At 37.1% G+C, this 17,176-nt stretch overlaps 3 protein-coding genes across 3 annotated transcripts; 2 read left to right on the forward strand and 1 right to left on the reverse strand.

Moving 5' to 3' along the window:
• Window positions 1-2,406: 2,406 nt before the first annotated feature.
• LOC104230679 (uncharacterized) lies at window positions 2,407-4,219 on the reverse strand. Its single transcript, XM_009783542.2, has 3 exons — window positions 3,942-4,219; window positions 3,221-3,782; window positions 2,407-3,036 (listed from the first exon to the last, which is right to left on the reverse strand). The coding sequence occupies exons 1-3, from the start codon at window positions 4,217-4,219 to the stop codon at window positions 2,407-2,409; spliced, it is 1,470 nt and encodes a 489-aa protein (XP_009781844.2).
• Window positions 4,220-12,107: 7,888 nt separating this feature from the next.
• LOC138891204 (uncharacterized) lies at window positions 12,108-12,737 on the forward strand. Its single transcript, XM_070174333.1, has one exon. The coding sequence runs from the start codon at window positions 12,108-12,110 to the stop codon at window positions 12,735-12,737; it is 630 nt and encodes a 209-aa protein (XP_070030434.1).
• Window positions 12,738-16,190: 3,453 nt separating this feature from the next.
• Window positions 16,191-16,783, forward strand: LOC138891205 (uncharacterized). The gene is made up of 3 exons (XM_070174341.1): window positions 16,191-16,408; window positions 16,454-16,541; window positions 16,628-16,783. Exons 1-3 carry the CDS (start codon window positions 16,191-16,193, stop codon window positions 16,781-16,783), a joined length of 462 nt encoding a protein of 153 aa, XP_070030442.1.
• The last annotated feature ends 393 nt before the right edge of the window (window positions 16,784-17,176 follow it).

Below are 17,176 nucleotides of genomic sequence, written 5' to 3' on the forward strand. Positions count from 1 at the left end.
TTGATTGTACTGTTATGTTTATTATGCATATTAATTGTCTTAGATAAAGCTGAGACTAGGAATTTTAAAGTTGTAATTCTCTAATTTAGATTTCTTATTTTTGGAAAGAATTGAGGAATACTTAATAACTCTGAGAAATTCATGTCCACTCGCGTAGCAAATACTTCCGCAAACGAAGTAATCTTCTCTATTCTCATGGGAGCGGGTCGTTTGCCTCTGTAGCATAATAGATGCATCTATGGTTCGTGTCGTTCGACTCTCGGCAGAGCACACAGTATATTTTTGGATCGGGTCGTACGACCTCAGCATAAATCGTGTGTGATAATACTCGAAGCCTGATTATATTTGGTATTATTTTATGGCTTGACAGAAATTGATTTGGAGTTAGTAGGTGTTGGTTAGAGATTTTGGAATTTACTAACAATTAAAGAATCATTTATTCACGGGTCGCTATTGTGTTATTATTATTATTTACATGTCTCATGCTTATTTAGAATTTCTGTATTGTATTTATTGGCCCATAGTAAGTGTCGTTGTCGACCCCTCGTCACTACTTCTTCAAGGTTAGACTAGATACTTACTGGGTACATATTTTTTATGTACTCACGCTACACTTTTGCACTAATCGTGCAGAATCTGAGGCAGGTGCATTTGGAAGTCATCTGGCACGCACCCCCATTATCCCGAAGCTTAGTGGTGAGCTGCTTTCTGAGTCCGTTCTACAGCACCGAAGTCTCTCTTTTGTATTTACTTTCTGTCTACTCTATTTCAGACAATAGTTTGTTTTGCATATTCTATTAGTTGCTCAAACGCTTGTGACACCGGGTCTTAAAAACAAGCCAGTAGACTTTATGGTTTTTGGGCATTTATTTCATTGCATTTGTTCTTTCATTAGTTTTCGCTTTACTTTATTAAAATTTTCACTTCTTATTTCTTTAATAAATAAAGATTCAACCACTTTGAAATTATTAAAAAGCACAATTACATGGTTAGTTCACTGTTGGATTGTCTAGCGGCGACATTGGGGCCGTCACGGCCTATAGGAGAAATTGGGTCGTGACAGCTCTAAATTATAACCAAGTTCTCCACGTAAGATGGAGCAAATAATGATACTGCTGACAATCACTCGATTACCTATTAACCCTATGTTCTAATCATCGATCTTCATACTTCCTATCGAGGGTCCTATGGAATAGATTCAAAATTTAAAATCACTAAAAGATTTTTTTTATTAGCATAACTTACTAGTGACTCACAAGGTAGGGGTAAGATCTGCGTACACACTACCCTTTCCAGTCTCCATGGTGGATAATACTGGGTATGTTATTGTAACATACTAGTAACATATTATAGGTTCTGATTTTGATAAGCTCACGTGACTTAATACGCATATATATATTTCTACCATTAGTGAATGCTATGATTGCACCTTCTTATGTTTCATTTCTTCTAGAAAATGGATGCTTATTTTGCATTTCTTTTTATCGATATATTTGGCTTATTAGTATTCAGAGGATTGTACCTAACACAACGAACTGAATTCCATTCACATTTAGTACGATGGAATGTTGAATTTGAGATGATGTAACATTGAATTATTCTAATTTAAAATTATGACTCTACGTTATAAAATTTTCTTTTGTTGACGAACTCCAATTCAAAGATTAAAATAGGCTTGAAATTTCAGAAAGTTGTTATGCTATTCTGAATTTCTTTTTCTTTCATTTTAAAATAGGCTTGAAAACTATATCCAATCCATTCATTATCTTCTGCTGAAAGAAAATAATAGATAATATTGACCAAGAATATAATTAATTAATAAATAAATAATAGAGTAGTGTATAGATTCTCGTTTCAGTGTATTAGCATAAGCTCCGTGAGTGACTTTCACTTGATTTTCTTTTAATCCTTTTCTAAAAGGATTGTTTTCTTTTTTAGGATTATTTTACTTCTCTCTTTTCCCCCTTTTTCCTACCTAGTTTATCTAAAATAGATTTGGTTTTTAAGTTCTCTATTCTATCAAAAAGGAAAATATAACAAATCATTAATTTTCTAGCATTACAACTTGCACTAGTTATTTCTTTTTAAAGAAGTGTTAAATGAAGAGAACCTCCATGACTTCAAGAAAGACTGTTGGTGAGGCTTTAGGTGAGAACTTGTCACTTCTTTTGACACCAGTAACATAACCTAGACAGCCAAAAACTTTCATATGATCTAAAGAGGGTTGGTGACCAAACAATAGTTCAAATGGAGTTCTACCCTGCAATACCTGTGTTGGTAGTCTGTTCATGATGTAGACTGCAATTAGTATACATTCCCCCAGAATCTCAATGGAACATTTGCTTGAAATCTCAGTGCCCTGGCCACATTGAGGATGTGTCTGTGTTTCCTCTCAGCTACTCCATTTTACTGTGGAGTATAGACACAGGAACTCTGATGAACAATCCCCAAAGACTGTAGCAATTCTGTCATTTGAGAGTTAAAGAACTCACACCCATTATCTGTTCTTAAGAATTTTACAGTACATGAGTAAACATTCTTGATCACAGTGAAAAACTGTTTGATGGCAACAATTACTTCAGCTTTAGAAGGCAACAAGAGAACCCAAGTAAACTTGGAATGATCATCTACTAGTGTGAGAAAATATTTCTTCCCATCATGAGTAGGTACCCTATAGGGTCCCCAAACATCAGCATGAAGTAAGTGAAAACATGCAGTTACCACAGAGGTGCTAAGAGGAAATGGGAGCCTTGTTTGCTTAACAATAGGACAGACAGTATATTGCTTAGTCTCACTATTACACTTCAAATATTGAAAACATTTTAACTTCCTCAGAACATCAATTAGCACATGACTTAATCTCATATGCCACAGAGATACACTTGAACTATCATCCTTTATTGTATTTACAAAAGATCTTCCAGAATCTGAGTTGTTATTTCCTCCTCCATTTGTTTGATCCTTGTTACCTGAGATGTAAATGTAAAGGCCTTCATCTTCTTTACCAATCCCCCTCACTCTCCCATTGAAGAGGTCCTGGAAAAGACAGAAGTCAGGATAGAACAAAACCACATCTAAGCCCCTTTGTTAATTTTGAGACAGACAGAAGGTTATATTTGAAGTCTGGTATATGCAACACATTTGTAATTTTCTGTCCTTGTAGCACACTTGTAGACCCTGTATGTTTGACACTTGCTATCTTTCTTGTAGGTAGGTGAACCTTTCCAATACTAGTTTCATCAGTACTTCTAGATTCCTCTAAGATTTTGAGACGCTTTACTATGTGATTCGAGGCACCTGTATCAACTATCCACCTAACCTCAGCCTCAGTAGCTACAAAAGATGGAGTCATACCTGCTGACATAGCACTACTTTGTGGATCACTTTGACTTGAAGATGTGATGTTGGATTTGCCCAAAAGATACAAAATCTGATTGTACTGATCAACTGTGAACTGAGGCACTCCTGCAATCACTCCTTGACCACCCTGACTAGTTGAATCAAGATTATTCTGTTGGAGTCCTGCAAGGTTAGCTGAAGCCTCAAAGCTTCCACTGCTGGGGCCACTATTAGTTAGAGGCCATATGTATTGAGTAGCATTATTAGGTCCAGCCTTTCTTTTCTGCTTGAATCCTGCGGGATAGCCATGAAACTTGTAGCAAGTGTCCCTTGTGTGACCTTTATATTTGCAGTAGTCACAAAACAAATTGTTCCTTTTAGGCTTGTAGTTACTTGTACCTTGAGTGTTTCTTTTTCCACTAAACATAGTTATTCCTTCTTTGCTATAAAGTTTTGAGAAAAATTAACCACAGATCTTCTACTTTCTTCTCCTATTATCATAGAATAAGATTTGTTTATAAATTGGAGTAGGACTCATCATCATATTTTGATTACTAGATTGTGAGTAAGTCTCATTTAAACCCATCAGAAACTACAACAACCTGTGATTACCAAAATGTTCAGCATATCTCTTCGATTCCTCACAACCACATCCAGGGCAAGGCATCAATGCATCAAACTCTACCCAAAGTTCTTTTAGCTTAGCAAAGTATACTGACATAGAGGAGATGCCTTGAGACAAGGTAGCAATTTGTCTGTGCAGAAACAGAATTCTAGATCCATTAACCTTGTCAAAGCTCTCTCTAAGACCAACCCACACTTTCTGTGCACTAGTTGCATACACCATGCCTCTTAACAGTTCATTACTAACAGAGTTCATGATCCATGACAAAACTATGGCATTACATTTTTCCCACAAATCATGTAAAGCGGGAGGAAATTTGTCCTTAGTGTATCTACCATCAACAAAACCTAATTTACTCGTGCCTAATAGACTGATACGCATAGAGTTGCTCCACATAGCATAGTTCTTATGTCCAGTTACTTTGATTGAAATGAGAGAACTACCTGGATGTCATGACCCGGATTTCCCACCCTCGGGAGTCGTGATGACGCCTACTAATGGGAGCTAGGCAAGCCAAACCTTAAATACTTGCTACACTTTCATTTTGCCTCTTTTAACAAACACAAGCCGATAATATGATAAAAGCGAAATTTTAAATAAATAAGCGGAAGTCGACAATTATATATATTAAGGCTACGTTTATTACAACTTTTAAAAACCTCAAATACCTAAAACCTGGTGTCACAGTATCACAAACTGTCTAAGAGTTACTACATACAAGGTCTGAAGAAATACAATACATTGTTTCTGAACAAAGGAAATGAAATAGGAAATAGAGATAGAGGGAGACGCCAGGGCCTGCGGACGCCTGCAGGTCTACCTTGGGTCTCCGAGTGTACTGAAGGAAGCCCTCCAACTACTGTCCGAAAGCTGCTTATGGATCTGCACACAATGCAGAGTGTAGTATCAGCACTACCGACCCCATGTGTTGGTAAGTATCTAGCCTAACCTCGGCGAAGTAGTGACGAGGCTAGGACCAGACTACCAAATAGACATGTACAGTTCATATATATATATATATATATATTCAGCGGAAAAGAAATACAGAAATAACCAGTCAATGTGGGAGGGGAAAACATGCTGTGGGGGAGATAATAGTTTCGAATTTAAAGGCATCAAGTAAGGAAAGAAACAACATAACTAGAATATCAACAAGGAAGCAGAAAACAATGATTTGCACGACATCACCCTTCGTGCTTTTACTCTCGTTCTCACCAAAACAATCATATAATCAAAATATGCACGACATCTCCCTTCGTTCTTTTACTCTCTTTCCTCACCATATAATCAATAGAATCGGCATAGAATTGTACGTCGTGCGGCACGACATCGCCCTTCGTGCTTTACACTCTTTCCTCACAATAACAAACAATGCACAACATCTCCCTTCATGCCTTCCTCACCCAAATAACAATCACAAATAAAGGGACAAGGGAATAAACAAAATAATAATAGAAATCCCGGCAAGGGAACATAATTAAACAATTAAATCTCGGTAAGGGAACAACATCAATAATCTCAACATCCCGGCAAGGGAGACAATTAACAAAGCAACAATATCCCGGCAAGGGAACAATTTAATAACTCTTTCTCAATTTCACTTCACAATTCACTTCACAACTCGAGCCAATGCTCTAGAGGTTCGATTATCACTTATTCTTTCACAACTCATTTCACAACTCGAGCCAATGCTCTAGAAGTTCAATTATCACTTGTATTTTCACGATTTTACTATACAACTTGAGCCAACGCTCCTTAATGTTCATAGGTCACAATTCTTTCCACAAGCTTTATATAACAATTAGAAATCTTCACCAAGGCATGAATAATACAATGAAATCATGAAAACCACAATATAAGACCCACAGTCATGCTTTACACCAACGTATAGATACTCGTCACCATGCTTATACGTCGTACTCGACAAGAAGCAAATAGCAAATAGGACACAACTCCTAATCCCTCAAGCTAAAGTTAGACTAAACACTTACCTCGATGCAACGAATACAATTCAAGTCTCAACTACCGCTTTACCTCTTGTTTCCACCACCAACTTGCTTGTATCTAACCACAATTTGCTTAACGACATCAATAAATGCTAGATGAATCAATTCTAATGCATGAAAATAGGTTTTATAAAGATTTTCCCAAAAAGTCAAGAATCGACCCCGGGCCCGCTTGGTCCAAACCCGAAATTCAGAGCAAAACCTGATTACCCATTTACCCCCGAGCCCGGATATATAATTGGTTTTGGAATCCGACCTCAATTTGAGGTTTAAACCCCCAAATTTCAATATTCTTAGGTTTTACCCAAAATTCTCAATTCCACCATGAAAATAATTGATTTGAAGTTGAAATCATGTTAAAAGATGTTAATGATTGAAGAAAACTAGTTAAAAATGACTTACAATTGATTTGGAGAAGAAAGGTTGTTTGAAAAATCACCTCTTATATTTTTGGGGTTTTGAAAAATGAAAATAACTGGAAATACCCTCTATTTATACCTCTCTCAGACCCTCTGTGCGGGCCGCACAGGCCTTTCTGAGGTACTGCGGTTCAGTGCCCTGTGTGGACCGCAAGAAATGGACTACGGTCGCATAGGTCTCCACCGCGGACCGCAAGAAATCGAGCGCGGCCATGAATGCTTGGCCTTGCTCACCGCAGACCGCACAAATCCCACCACGGTCGCGGAGTCCCCACCGCGGCCGCGAAGCTTCCACCGCGGACCACGAGACCTGGCTTCAGAGACGTGCAACTTCTATGAATCTGCAACTTTTTTCCTAAGTGTAAAAACATCCCGAAACTCACCCGAGTCCTCGGGGCTCCAAACCAAATGTCATACTAACTTAGAAATATCATATGGACTTACTCGTGTAATCAAATCATCAAAATAACCTCATGAACATCAAATTAAATCTCGAGATCAATGAAATTTTCTCAAAACTTCTTTAAACATAAATTTTGCAATTTAAGTCCGAATCACGTCACATGACATCCGTTTTTCACCAAATTCCATAGAAATGTCTTAAATCATATATAAGACCTGTACCGGGCGTCGGAACCAAAATACGGGCCCGATACCATCATGTTCTAATCAAATTTCATTTCAAATTTCTTTAAACAAATTCCAGAAAACAATTTCCTTTAAAAATTTATTTCTCGGGATTGGGAACTCGGAATTCGATTTCGAGAATACGCCCAAGTCCCATATTTTCCTACGGACCCACCGGGACCGTCAAATCACGGGTTCGGGTCCGTTTACCCAAAACATTGACCAAAGTCAAATTAGCTCATTTTATAATCAAAACTTATCATTTTTCACAGATTATCATGTTTAAGCTTTCCGGCTATCACGCAAATTGAGGTGACTCTAAATGAGGTTTTCAAGGCCTCAGAACACGGAAGCTTTGTTTTAAAACAAGTGATGACCTTTTGGGTCATCACACTGGAGTATCAGAAGGCTCAAGAAATAAAGGATGATGTTGATTGATCACCATTTCACCCACATGACTTGGATTTGCTACTGGAGTTGCATCAACAGTAACGTCTTCAACTCCAGTGTCTGAGCTAGCACCAATACCTTCGATCGCCATTGAAGGATGAAGAGAAATAGAGCTTATAGAAAGCAATTTCACAGATACGAAGAAATGATACCTAATTGCTCACATACGATTCAACCTAGAGAGAAATGAATCAAAGCAATTACATAGATCTCAGATGAGATTCGAAACTCAGATCAAAGCTCGAGCAGTCCGCGTGAATTGAACGTCTTCACAGGCTCTGATACCATGTTAAATGAAGAGAACCTCCATGACTGCAGAGGATTTCTCAGAAGAAGCTAAGAGAGGAAATGGAAATTGTATTGTTCCATTCATTCTAATCACATACAAATGAGGAATTACACGGTTATATACTACTCATAACTAACTTAACTTACAGCTGTCCTTACGCTCTTAGACAGCTGGCTAACTACTTGGCTAACCGCTAACTAACCACTATCTACTTTCTTAACAAGAAGATGCAAAACAAAAAAGACAAATAAAATGAACATATTTTCTTTTGGTTTCCAACCAGATACCCGTATTAAGGTCTATCAGGATTCGTGTCGTATAAGGTCATTAAAAAAGGAAGCGCCTTCTATAAAAAAAAAAAAAATCTGAGGGCTCGACTCAAGATCTCTTATCAAAAGTAGAGAGATCTTATCCATCGCACCACAATTCTTAGTAATAAAATAAAATAAACACGACAACAATTTAAGAAGAAAAAAATTGGTGGGAGAGGGGTTGGAAGGGGGGGGGGGAGGAAGTAGTGACACTATGGATTTTTTTTCTTGCATTTTCTACTTTTCTTTTTCGTGTCCAAGAAGAATAGAATGAATGATAAACAAGTTTCCCTCCATAAGCATGTGAAACTTTCTTCTTTCCTTCTTTTTTTTTTCCTTCCATTTATCCATTTTCGCAATGAATAACTTTTTTCTTTTCTAGAAGAATAATAAAAAGCTGTTGAACTATCCCCACAAACTTTTAGAATAATATGTGTAATAACGTATTAGTCTACAAAATTTTAATTTGTTTAAACAAATACCAATATCATGGAGAAGGTGCTTTTGTTTTAAACTTAGAGGACTTAGATCCTACTTTTTGACATATTGTACCCTTCAATTGGTAACAAAAAGTCGTCAATTTTGTTAACCACAGTACAACAACCAATCCATTACGCCTTTTTAATAACTAAAAATTAACATAATCAACTTTTTTATGTTTCTACTTTTCCCTTCTTTTGATGAAACTTTTATGTCATATGGATGGATAATCATCATTTGATTTAAAGGTATATTAAACAGTCTTTTTAAAAGAGCAGTCACCTTTATATAGTTTGGCCCTCATATAAATATGGTCCAACATACATTAATCCACTTTAAATTTTCATTTATAGCATATGAACTATTAGAGCATATTTTTAATGTTCACTTCCTATCGTTTTCTTTTTTCCTTTTTTTAACCAGGAAAGTATTCTATATATATGTTTATCTAATAAATATTAAGTATTGAAAACATAGGAGAGCCTTTGAGCAACGGTAAAGTTGTTTTTATGTGATCTATGGGTCACGGGTTCGAGTCTTGGAATCAGTTACGAAGGGGAGCCTTGGAGCAACGGTAAAATTGTCTCTGTGTGACCTCACGGATTCGAGCCGTGATATCATACACTGATCCTTGCATCAGGATAGACAATCTACATCACATCCATTGAGATGTGAAACTTTCCTGGACCCTGTGTCAATACGGAATGCTTCGTGCACTGGACTGCACTTTTATTAACTATTGAAAACCTACTTTCCTAACTAATCCTGACCAATTAGATGCAGGACTGTATTATTCCTACAACAATATATTTTGCGAGTTTTCCTTTCCCTCTCAAAATTTCAAAATAGATAATTTAATTTTTCAAACTATACCTAAAAAATAAATGGGAGTGATAATGAGCCACCTATATAAGTGGTTTTGTTTTGCCCATATTCCGCCTCCTATATCTTTAAGGAGAACCTAAAGTTATTTAGTTTCGTATGACTATATATATAAGATAGAAATGTTTATTTATTATCTTTCTTTGTCAGGAAAAATAAAACAAAAAAGAAAGAACAAAGTAACTTTATCTTTTTTATTAGTTTTTGATAACATTATCATAATAAGCTAAATTGGATCACGTAACACTTTGGTGGTACTATAATCATGAATCATGATAATAAGAAACACGGGAGCAGGTAATCTATGGTTAGGGTCAGTTTAATTATCATAAGCCTCCTTTCTATGTTATCATTATTAAGATGATTATAGTAGCAATTTGGAAACAAATGGAAATCATTTGTAAAGCTGAAACGAACAGCAATCCTTTTCTTTTCAACTAAAGTATATACTCTCTCCCGTCCATTTTAATTGATTTTTTTTGCATTTTTTTTATGGTCCACAATATTTAATTTTTTCCCAGATATCAAAAAGCAATTAATTTCTTTTTCCCAATGTTGTGCTTAGAGTAAAGAGTCTAGGAGTATTTGTTATATTTCTAATGAAAATTTAAGGTTAATATTGTCATTTTTATTGTTAAGTAATGCTAAAAAGTAAATTCTTTAATATGTGTGAATATAGCCAAAAAATCAATTAAAGTGGACCGAAAAATATAACTTATTGAATTCAAATGGTGATGAATTAATATTCCCAACAATTATAGGGTTATTTTTTGCAGATCTTATTTAATATGACATTTATAATGTGTCCACCAATTTTATGATGTTTGATCAAGCATTATATTCATAAGTCATAACATTTATAGCAGATGTAATGGTGCCAGAGGACGGACAGTAATTTTGCAGTAATTGTGACGTGTGAGTATTAAGGCGGAAAAACAATAATGTATATTAATTTAATTTATTTTTAAAAAAATTACGGCTACGACGCCCTTAAATAAGTTTAAATACTATTTTGGTCTATCCTATTAAAAATAAAATACTATTCAAAGAGATAAGTGAACCAACACTAACTGAAAAATGGAAATTTTGGTCCATTCTTAAGCTATACCCTTTAGTCCCTACATCACGAGGTCCTGAAAAAGCGTGAAACTCAATTGTGGCGGAACCAGAATTTTCAATAAGGAGAGTAAAATATAAATAAATACGAATACGAGAAGAAATTAAGGGGGGTCAACATATATAAAATATATATAAAAAGTAAAAATTAACCTATCTATATAGTATAATTTTCCGATGAAGATGTGTCAATTGACTTTCCCTAGCTCCGCCACTAAATTAAACGCAATAAAAACATTGATTTAAGTATAACCCTGGCGAAAGACGAAGGCAGCAAGTAAAGCGAGGACAATATATCAATCTAATGTAGTTGAATTGTCAAATGGTGAAAATAGAGTTAGAAAGGTAGGGACCGATTGAGCTCATATGGAGTCACAACTCACACATCATTAGTCCTTGTCAAATAGAGAGGTTTCAAAGTGGAACTCAAATTGCTTACATTTCTAAAACAAAATAAAAAAAAAATAGTGGAATATTGGTTCTTTTTATTATTTTCCGCAGAATATTCAGCAAGAATGTATCGATTAGTTGACCTCTGAAAATGGACCAATATGTTAAAGAAGAAAAGTTAGTTCAACATAATATGGACATGGAACAGAGATATTTCAACATATTTCTAACTACACAATGATGACCTTAAGTTCAAGTGGTGGAGCTTAGATTTTGACATTAGAAGATTCATCTTTGAAATTCAAAGTAGTTTTTTTAAGTCAGTAGTCTAATGGTCCATCCTTTTTCTCTCTATTAGAATAAAGAAAGAACTCTTCCCATTTTTACTATTTATTGTGCCCACAATACACGTTAGATAGGCAAGTTAATAATAATAATAATAATAATAATAATAATAATAATAATAAAAATACAGGAGGAAAAGGTGGAGGATGACAACCAGAAGAAGAAAGAAGAGGATAAGCTGGATAGAAACTAAGACAGGAGGAAAAGATAGCAGTAAGAATGCAAGCTGGATCACACCTTTGAAGACGGGGAAAACTCAGGCCATAGGCTCTCAGCAGGTTGCTAGGGCAAATTCCTTTCAGGCACTTGATAAATCAGGAACTAGCAAGGCACAAGAGATAGTTCTAGTGGGCAAAGTGGGAGGTCAATCCATTCCTTTGTGAGGGAATGGTTAATATTCTTTCTTGAAATGTGAGGGGGCTTAATGCTTCCAATAAGCAAAAGGAGACTAAACTCCTTTGCAATGATGAAAAAGTTGGAATGATAGGATTACTATAAACAAATATTAAGAAGGATAGAATTGAGCAAGTAGCAGGAAAACTATTTAGTGGATGGCAGTATATCACAAATTTGGAGGCTCATCATAATAGAAGAATATGGGTTACTTGGAGGCTAGAGTATTACAGAGTTACTCCAAAAAGTATCACTGCACAGGGAATAACATGTGAAGTTTATTATGTCCCTCTCCAAATTCAGTTTGCTATTACCTTTGTGTATGCATTTAACACTAAGGAAGAGAGGAAGAGCTTATAGAGTTGGTTAATAGAACAAAACTCAGAATGCAAGTTGCCTTGGTTAATCACATGTGACTTCAATTCAGTTTTAAACATGGAGGACGGGATAGGGGGTAATCCAGTTACATGGGCAGAAGTAGTAGACTTTAACAATTGCATGGGAGAATGTGGATTCCTAGAACTACCATACCAGGGCAGTAAATATACTTTGGATGATAGACACGGTGGGCAAAGAATTTATTCAAAAATAGACTGGACTTACATTAATGGGGATTGGTTAGACCTTATGCCATCATGTAAAGCCAAGCTCCTATATGAGGGTATAAGTGACCATTGTCCTATAAAGATAACTCTATCAGATGATACTCATAGGGTTAAAAGATCATTCAAGTACTGCAATGCTTGGGCACAACACTCTCAGTTTAATCAGATGGTAACAGATTTATGGAGAACACCTATAGAAGGATGCAAAATGTTTCAAATTGTTAAAAAGTTGAAGTTACTGAAAAGGAAGCTTAGGGAACTCAACAGTCAATACTTCAGCAATATTGAGCAAACAACTAAAGTTGATAGACAAGCCTTGAAGCAAGTGCAGGAGAGGTTGCAGGCTGATCCTAGTAACCCTGATCTTCAAGAGGAAGAACATGAGAAATATAAGAAGTTTAGAGAATTATCCTACCTTGCTAAAATGTTCCTACAACAGAAAAGTAAAGCTACATATTAAGGTTGGGAGATGACAATACATGGTACTTCTACTTAGTAATAAGACACAAAATATTAAAGCTAGCTACTATTCAATTGAAAGATAACCAAGGGGTATGGCAGACAGAACCTGGAGCAATTGTAGAATTTGTCACGATCCAAAACCGACCCCGTCCTGATAGCGCCTATCGTAAAACTAGGCCAGCCGACACAACTCTCGAATCAACCATTTTCCAATAAAAGTTATTTTTATACCATTTATAAACAATAATTCTCATAATGAAATTTTTAAAGAAAGTGCGGAATAATTACACAAACCCGACATCAGGGTGTCACTAGTCATGAGCATCTACCAAGGTCCGAATACAACAAGAGTCTAAAAATATACTAGATACATTAATGAAAATGAGAGGAAGGAAAGCATTGTTGCGAACGTCGTGCAGCCACCTTGCTAACTCCGCCGACTCCACCTATGAGCAATTAACACCCGCTACCGGGTTTCGAAATACCTGAATCTGCACACGAGGTGCAGGGAGTAATGTGAGTACTCCAACCCAGTAAGTAATAAGAGTAAATAAAGACCGAGTAGTAAGAAAACACGTCAACCACGTCATAGCACCACAGTTATTACAACATGCTCCCAAATCAGGATACCATTCAAATCATTACGTTAAACTCCCAACTTCAGTAAAATCCTTTAAAATTTATCTTTCTAACATTTTCAATATAGGTTTACTGAAATATATATATTTATAATGGAAGTGATGAAAATCATAATCAGCCCCTCGGGCAAAACATAGTTCGTATACACCCCCTCGACAAAACAGAAATTTATACTCATTTCATAACTTAAAAACTTTAGTTTGAATGAAAGTTGTTTAAAGCGTTTGCTCAACATTTTCAATAGAGGCTCGGTCTAAAGATGACTGAAAGCAGTAATTAAATCAACATATTTGATAATAACCTCACTTTAAGGAGGAGTGAAAAACAGTAAGTTCATAAACAGGCCCCTCAGGCAAAGCATCACTCATGTACATGTATATCTATAGCCCCTCGGGCAAGCCTCTCAGTCACTCATGACTCACTCTTACCGGTCAGCGCTCACACTCAATAGGTACCATATAGTAACCGTTGCAGCGCGCATCCCGACCTATATATCGCTGCGGCGTGCGGACCGATCCATATATCTCGTCGACGACGCTCACTGGGGGTGTGCAGACTCCAGAGGGGCTCCTACAGCCCAAGTGCTATATTGTTGCGACGTGCAGCCCGATCCAATATATCGCTGCGCGTGCAGTCCGATCCATATATATATATTGATGCGGCGTGCAGCCCGATCCATAAATATATAATCCTTACAACCAAGCCCTCAGCCTCTCTCAATCATTAACCTCACAATCAGACTCTCGGCCTATCTCAGTCATCAACCTCACAATCACACCTTCGGTCTATCTCAGTCATCAACCTGACAATCGACCCTCAGTCTATCTCTGTCATCAACCTCACAATCGCTTGGGCCATCAGTAAATCAAGGAACTCAGCCCAAACATTTTTCTCATTTTAAGAAGTAAAGTGGCAAAACCAGATTTAAGCGATAACAGGTAAAACATGACTGAGGATATGCTTTTAAAACAAATAGAGTGAGGAAAAGTAGTGAAAATGCCCCTAAGGGTCTCAACAGGTTGGCACAAAGCTCCAAACATGGTATACAACCCAAAATATAATATCAATCTCTAAAATATGGAATATCATAAGATTTCAAATCAAATACACGACTTGACAGTCGTACGGGACGGACCAAGTCACAATCCCCAACGGTGCACGACTCCATGTTCGCCATCTAGCGTGTGCGTCACCTCAAAATAGCACAACGATGTGAAATCCGGGGTTTCAAACCCTCAGGACAGTATTTACAATCATTACTTACCTCGATCCGGTCTAAACTCTAGCCCGCGATGCCTTTGCCCTCACGAATCGACCTCCGGATGCTCCAAATCTAGCCATAATCAGTACATAAATATTAAAATATGCTAAGGTAATAAAGCCCACTCGAAAATATCCAATTTACATCAAAAACCCCGAAATTGCTCAAACTCGGCCCTCGGGTCCACGTCTCGGATTCCGATAAATTTTACATCAATAGGTTCCTTATCCTCTCACGAGTCTATACATACCAACAATCTCAAAATCGGACCTCAATTGCCTCTTCAAATCCCCAATTTATACTCTCCAAATTCAAGCCCTAATTCCTCAATTTTAGGCTTAATTTCCATGATTAATTTGGTAGAATTCACACAAGAATTGAGTATTGAGTTCAAAAATCTTACCTCCAGGTGTTATCTCTTGAATCCCTCTTCAAATCCTCTCAAAAAGCTCCAAAATCGCCCAAAAATGGTAAACGTTAGCCCCAAATCCGCGGACAATGGCTATTTAAACATTCTGCCCAAGCATCAAAAACCTTCTTCACGAACGCGGTCAAAGCCTCGCGTTCGCGAAGCACAATCCAACTTTGACCAAAAATCCTTCTTCGCGATCGCGTTTTGCCACTCGTGAACGCGATGTTTCCTTAGATTAACCCTTCGCGATCGCGTAACCAATTTCGCGAACGCGATGAATAAACACCCTAAAGCTCAGCTGCCCAATTCCTCTTACATGAACGCTATCCACTCACGCGAACACGATGACCAATCACACAGCCCTTCGCGAACGCGGAGCCTGCCTCGCGAACGCGAAGGCTAAAATTCTAGCCTTCACCAGCTAACCCTTCGCGAATGCGACGGCCTACCCGCGAACACGAAGGCCATTTCATTGCAACACAGATCAACAATTTTTCTGCAATTCCAAATAATATAAAATGGTTCGATTGACCACCCGAAACTCACCCGAGGCCCTCGGGACCTCAACCAAACATGCCAACATATCCCATAACCTCATTCAAACTTGTTCCAACCTTCGGAACACTCAAAACAACATCAAAACACCAAAATCACATCGGAGTCAAGCCTAAGAATTTCAAGAACTTCCAAATTACGCTTTTGATAAAAAATCCAACCAAACCACGTCCGAATGGCCTGAAATTTTGCACACACGTCACGAATGACACAATGGAGCTATTGCAACTTCCAGAATTCCATTCCAATCCCTATATCAAAATCTCACCTATCAACCGGAAAACGCCAAAATTTCAATTTCGCCAATTCAAGCCTAAACCTTCCACGGACTTCTAAAATACATTCCAATCACGCTCCTAAGTCCCAAATCACCTAACGGAGCTAACCAAATCATAAAAATTCTGATCTAAGATCATATACAAACAAGTCAAATCTTTCAAATTTCAAGCTTCAAACTGAGAACTGTTCTTCCAAATTTATTCCGATTACCCTGAAAATCAAAACCAACGATTTACATAAGTCATAATACATCACACGGGGCAAGTCATGCCCGGGAACTGGTGAGCAAAATGTAAAAGCTCAAAATGACCGGTCGAGTCGTTACAGAATTGTTCCTGAACTACTATCAGGAGCTGCTTGGGCAAAAGGCCAGTATTAGAAGGAGGGTATACAAAGGCTTCATACAAAATGGTCCCTTGCTGATAACAGAATTACAGCTGAATCTATTGCATCCTATTGAGGAAAAGGAAGACAAGCAGGCATTATTCCAGATTGATAGCAATAAAAGTCCAAGGCCTGATGGGTACAGCAGTGGATTCTTCAAAGCTTCTTGACACATTCTAGGCAGGGATATTATTGAAGCTATTCTGGATTTCTTCAGGAATGGAAGATTGTTAAAGCAGATTAATTTCACCAGCATTGCTCTAATCGCTAAGGTAACTGATCATGAGTATGCTAGTCAATTCAGACCAATTGTATATTGTAATGTCTTGTACAAATATATTTCAAAGGTGATTTGCAGCAAGCTGAAAGATGCAGTAAATTACTTAGTAGCAGACAATCGGTCAACACTTGTGCACTAATGAAAATTGACCTCCGGAAAGCTTATGATATGGTCAGTTGGGAGTTCTTAGAAGAGATTCTACTTGGATATGGATTTCCAGAAAGATTTGTCTAATTGATTATGGCTTGTGTGACTTCACTAAAATTTTCAGTCACTGTAAATGGTGAATAACATGGATATTTTGAAGGGCAAAAGAGACTTTGACAAGGTGATCCAATGTCACCTTTACTTTTTGTATTGGTCATGGAATACCTCTCCAGAACATTAGGGAGGATGGGTGAACTTCCAGACTTCAAGTACTACCCAATGTGTAAATAATTGAAGCTGCACCATCTCATCTTTGATGATGATTTAATTTTTTTTGCAAAGGTGAATGAGACATAAGCGAATAGAGTAATGGAAGTAATAAAGCATTTTAGTGAGGTGTCAGGTCTGGTAGCAAATTTGGACAAATAACATATTCATGTCATGGGTGACTAATCAAACTAAGGAGAGACTATTGGATGC

The sequence above is a fragment of the Nicotiana sylvestris genome, chromosome 1, assembly GCF_000393655.2.
Source record: "Nicotiana sylvestris chromosome 1, ASM39365v2, whole genome shotgun sequence".
In the NCBI taxonomy this organism is placed as follows: Eukaryota; Viridiplantae; Streptophyta; class Magnoliopsida; order Solanales; family Solanaceae; genus Nicotiana; species Nicotiana sylvestris.

Excerpts from the sequence above, each read along its gene's own strand:
- LOC104230679 (XM_009783542.2), bottom strand. The coding sequence starts at position 4,219 with ATGAACTCTGTTAGTAATGAACTGTTAAGAGGCATGGTGTATGCAACT. Across the intron at positions 3,783-3,941 it reads GAACATTTTGGTAATCACAG|CAAAGAAGGAATAACTATGT; the intron begins GTTGTTGTAGTT and ends AAAACTTTATAG. Across the intron at positions 3,037-3,220 it reads ATGAAACTAGTATTGGAAAG|GACCTCTTCAATGGGAGAGT; the intron begins GTTCACCTACCT and ends TGTCTTTTCCAG.
- LOC138891204 (XM_070174333.1), top strand. The coding sequence starts at position 12,108 with ATGGAGGACGGGATAGGGGGTAATCCAGTTACATGGGCAGAAGTAGTA.
- LOC138891205 (XM_070174341.1), top strand. The coding sequence starts at position 16,191 with ATGACCGGTCGAGTCGTTACAGAATTGTTCCTGAACTACTATCAGGAG. Across the intron at positions 16,409-16,453 it reads AAAAGTCCAAGGCCTGATGG|GGATATTATTGAAGCTATTC; the intron begins GTACAGCAGTGG and ends CATTCTAGGCAG. Across the intron at positions 16,542-16,627 it reads GCATTGCTCTAATCGCTAAG|CAAGCTGAAAGATGCAGTAA; the intron begins GTAACTGATCAT and ends GGTGATTTGCAG.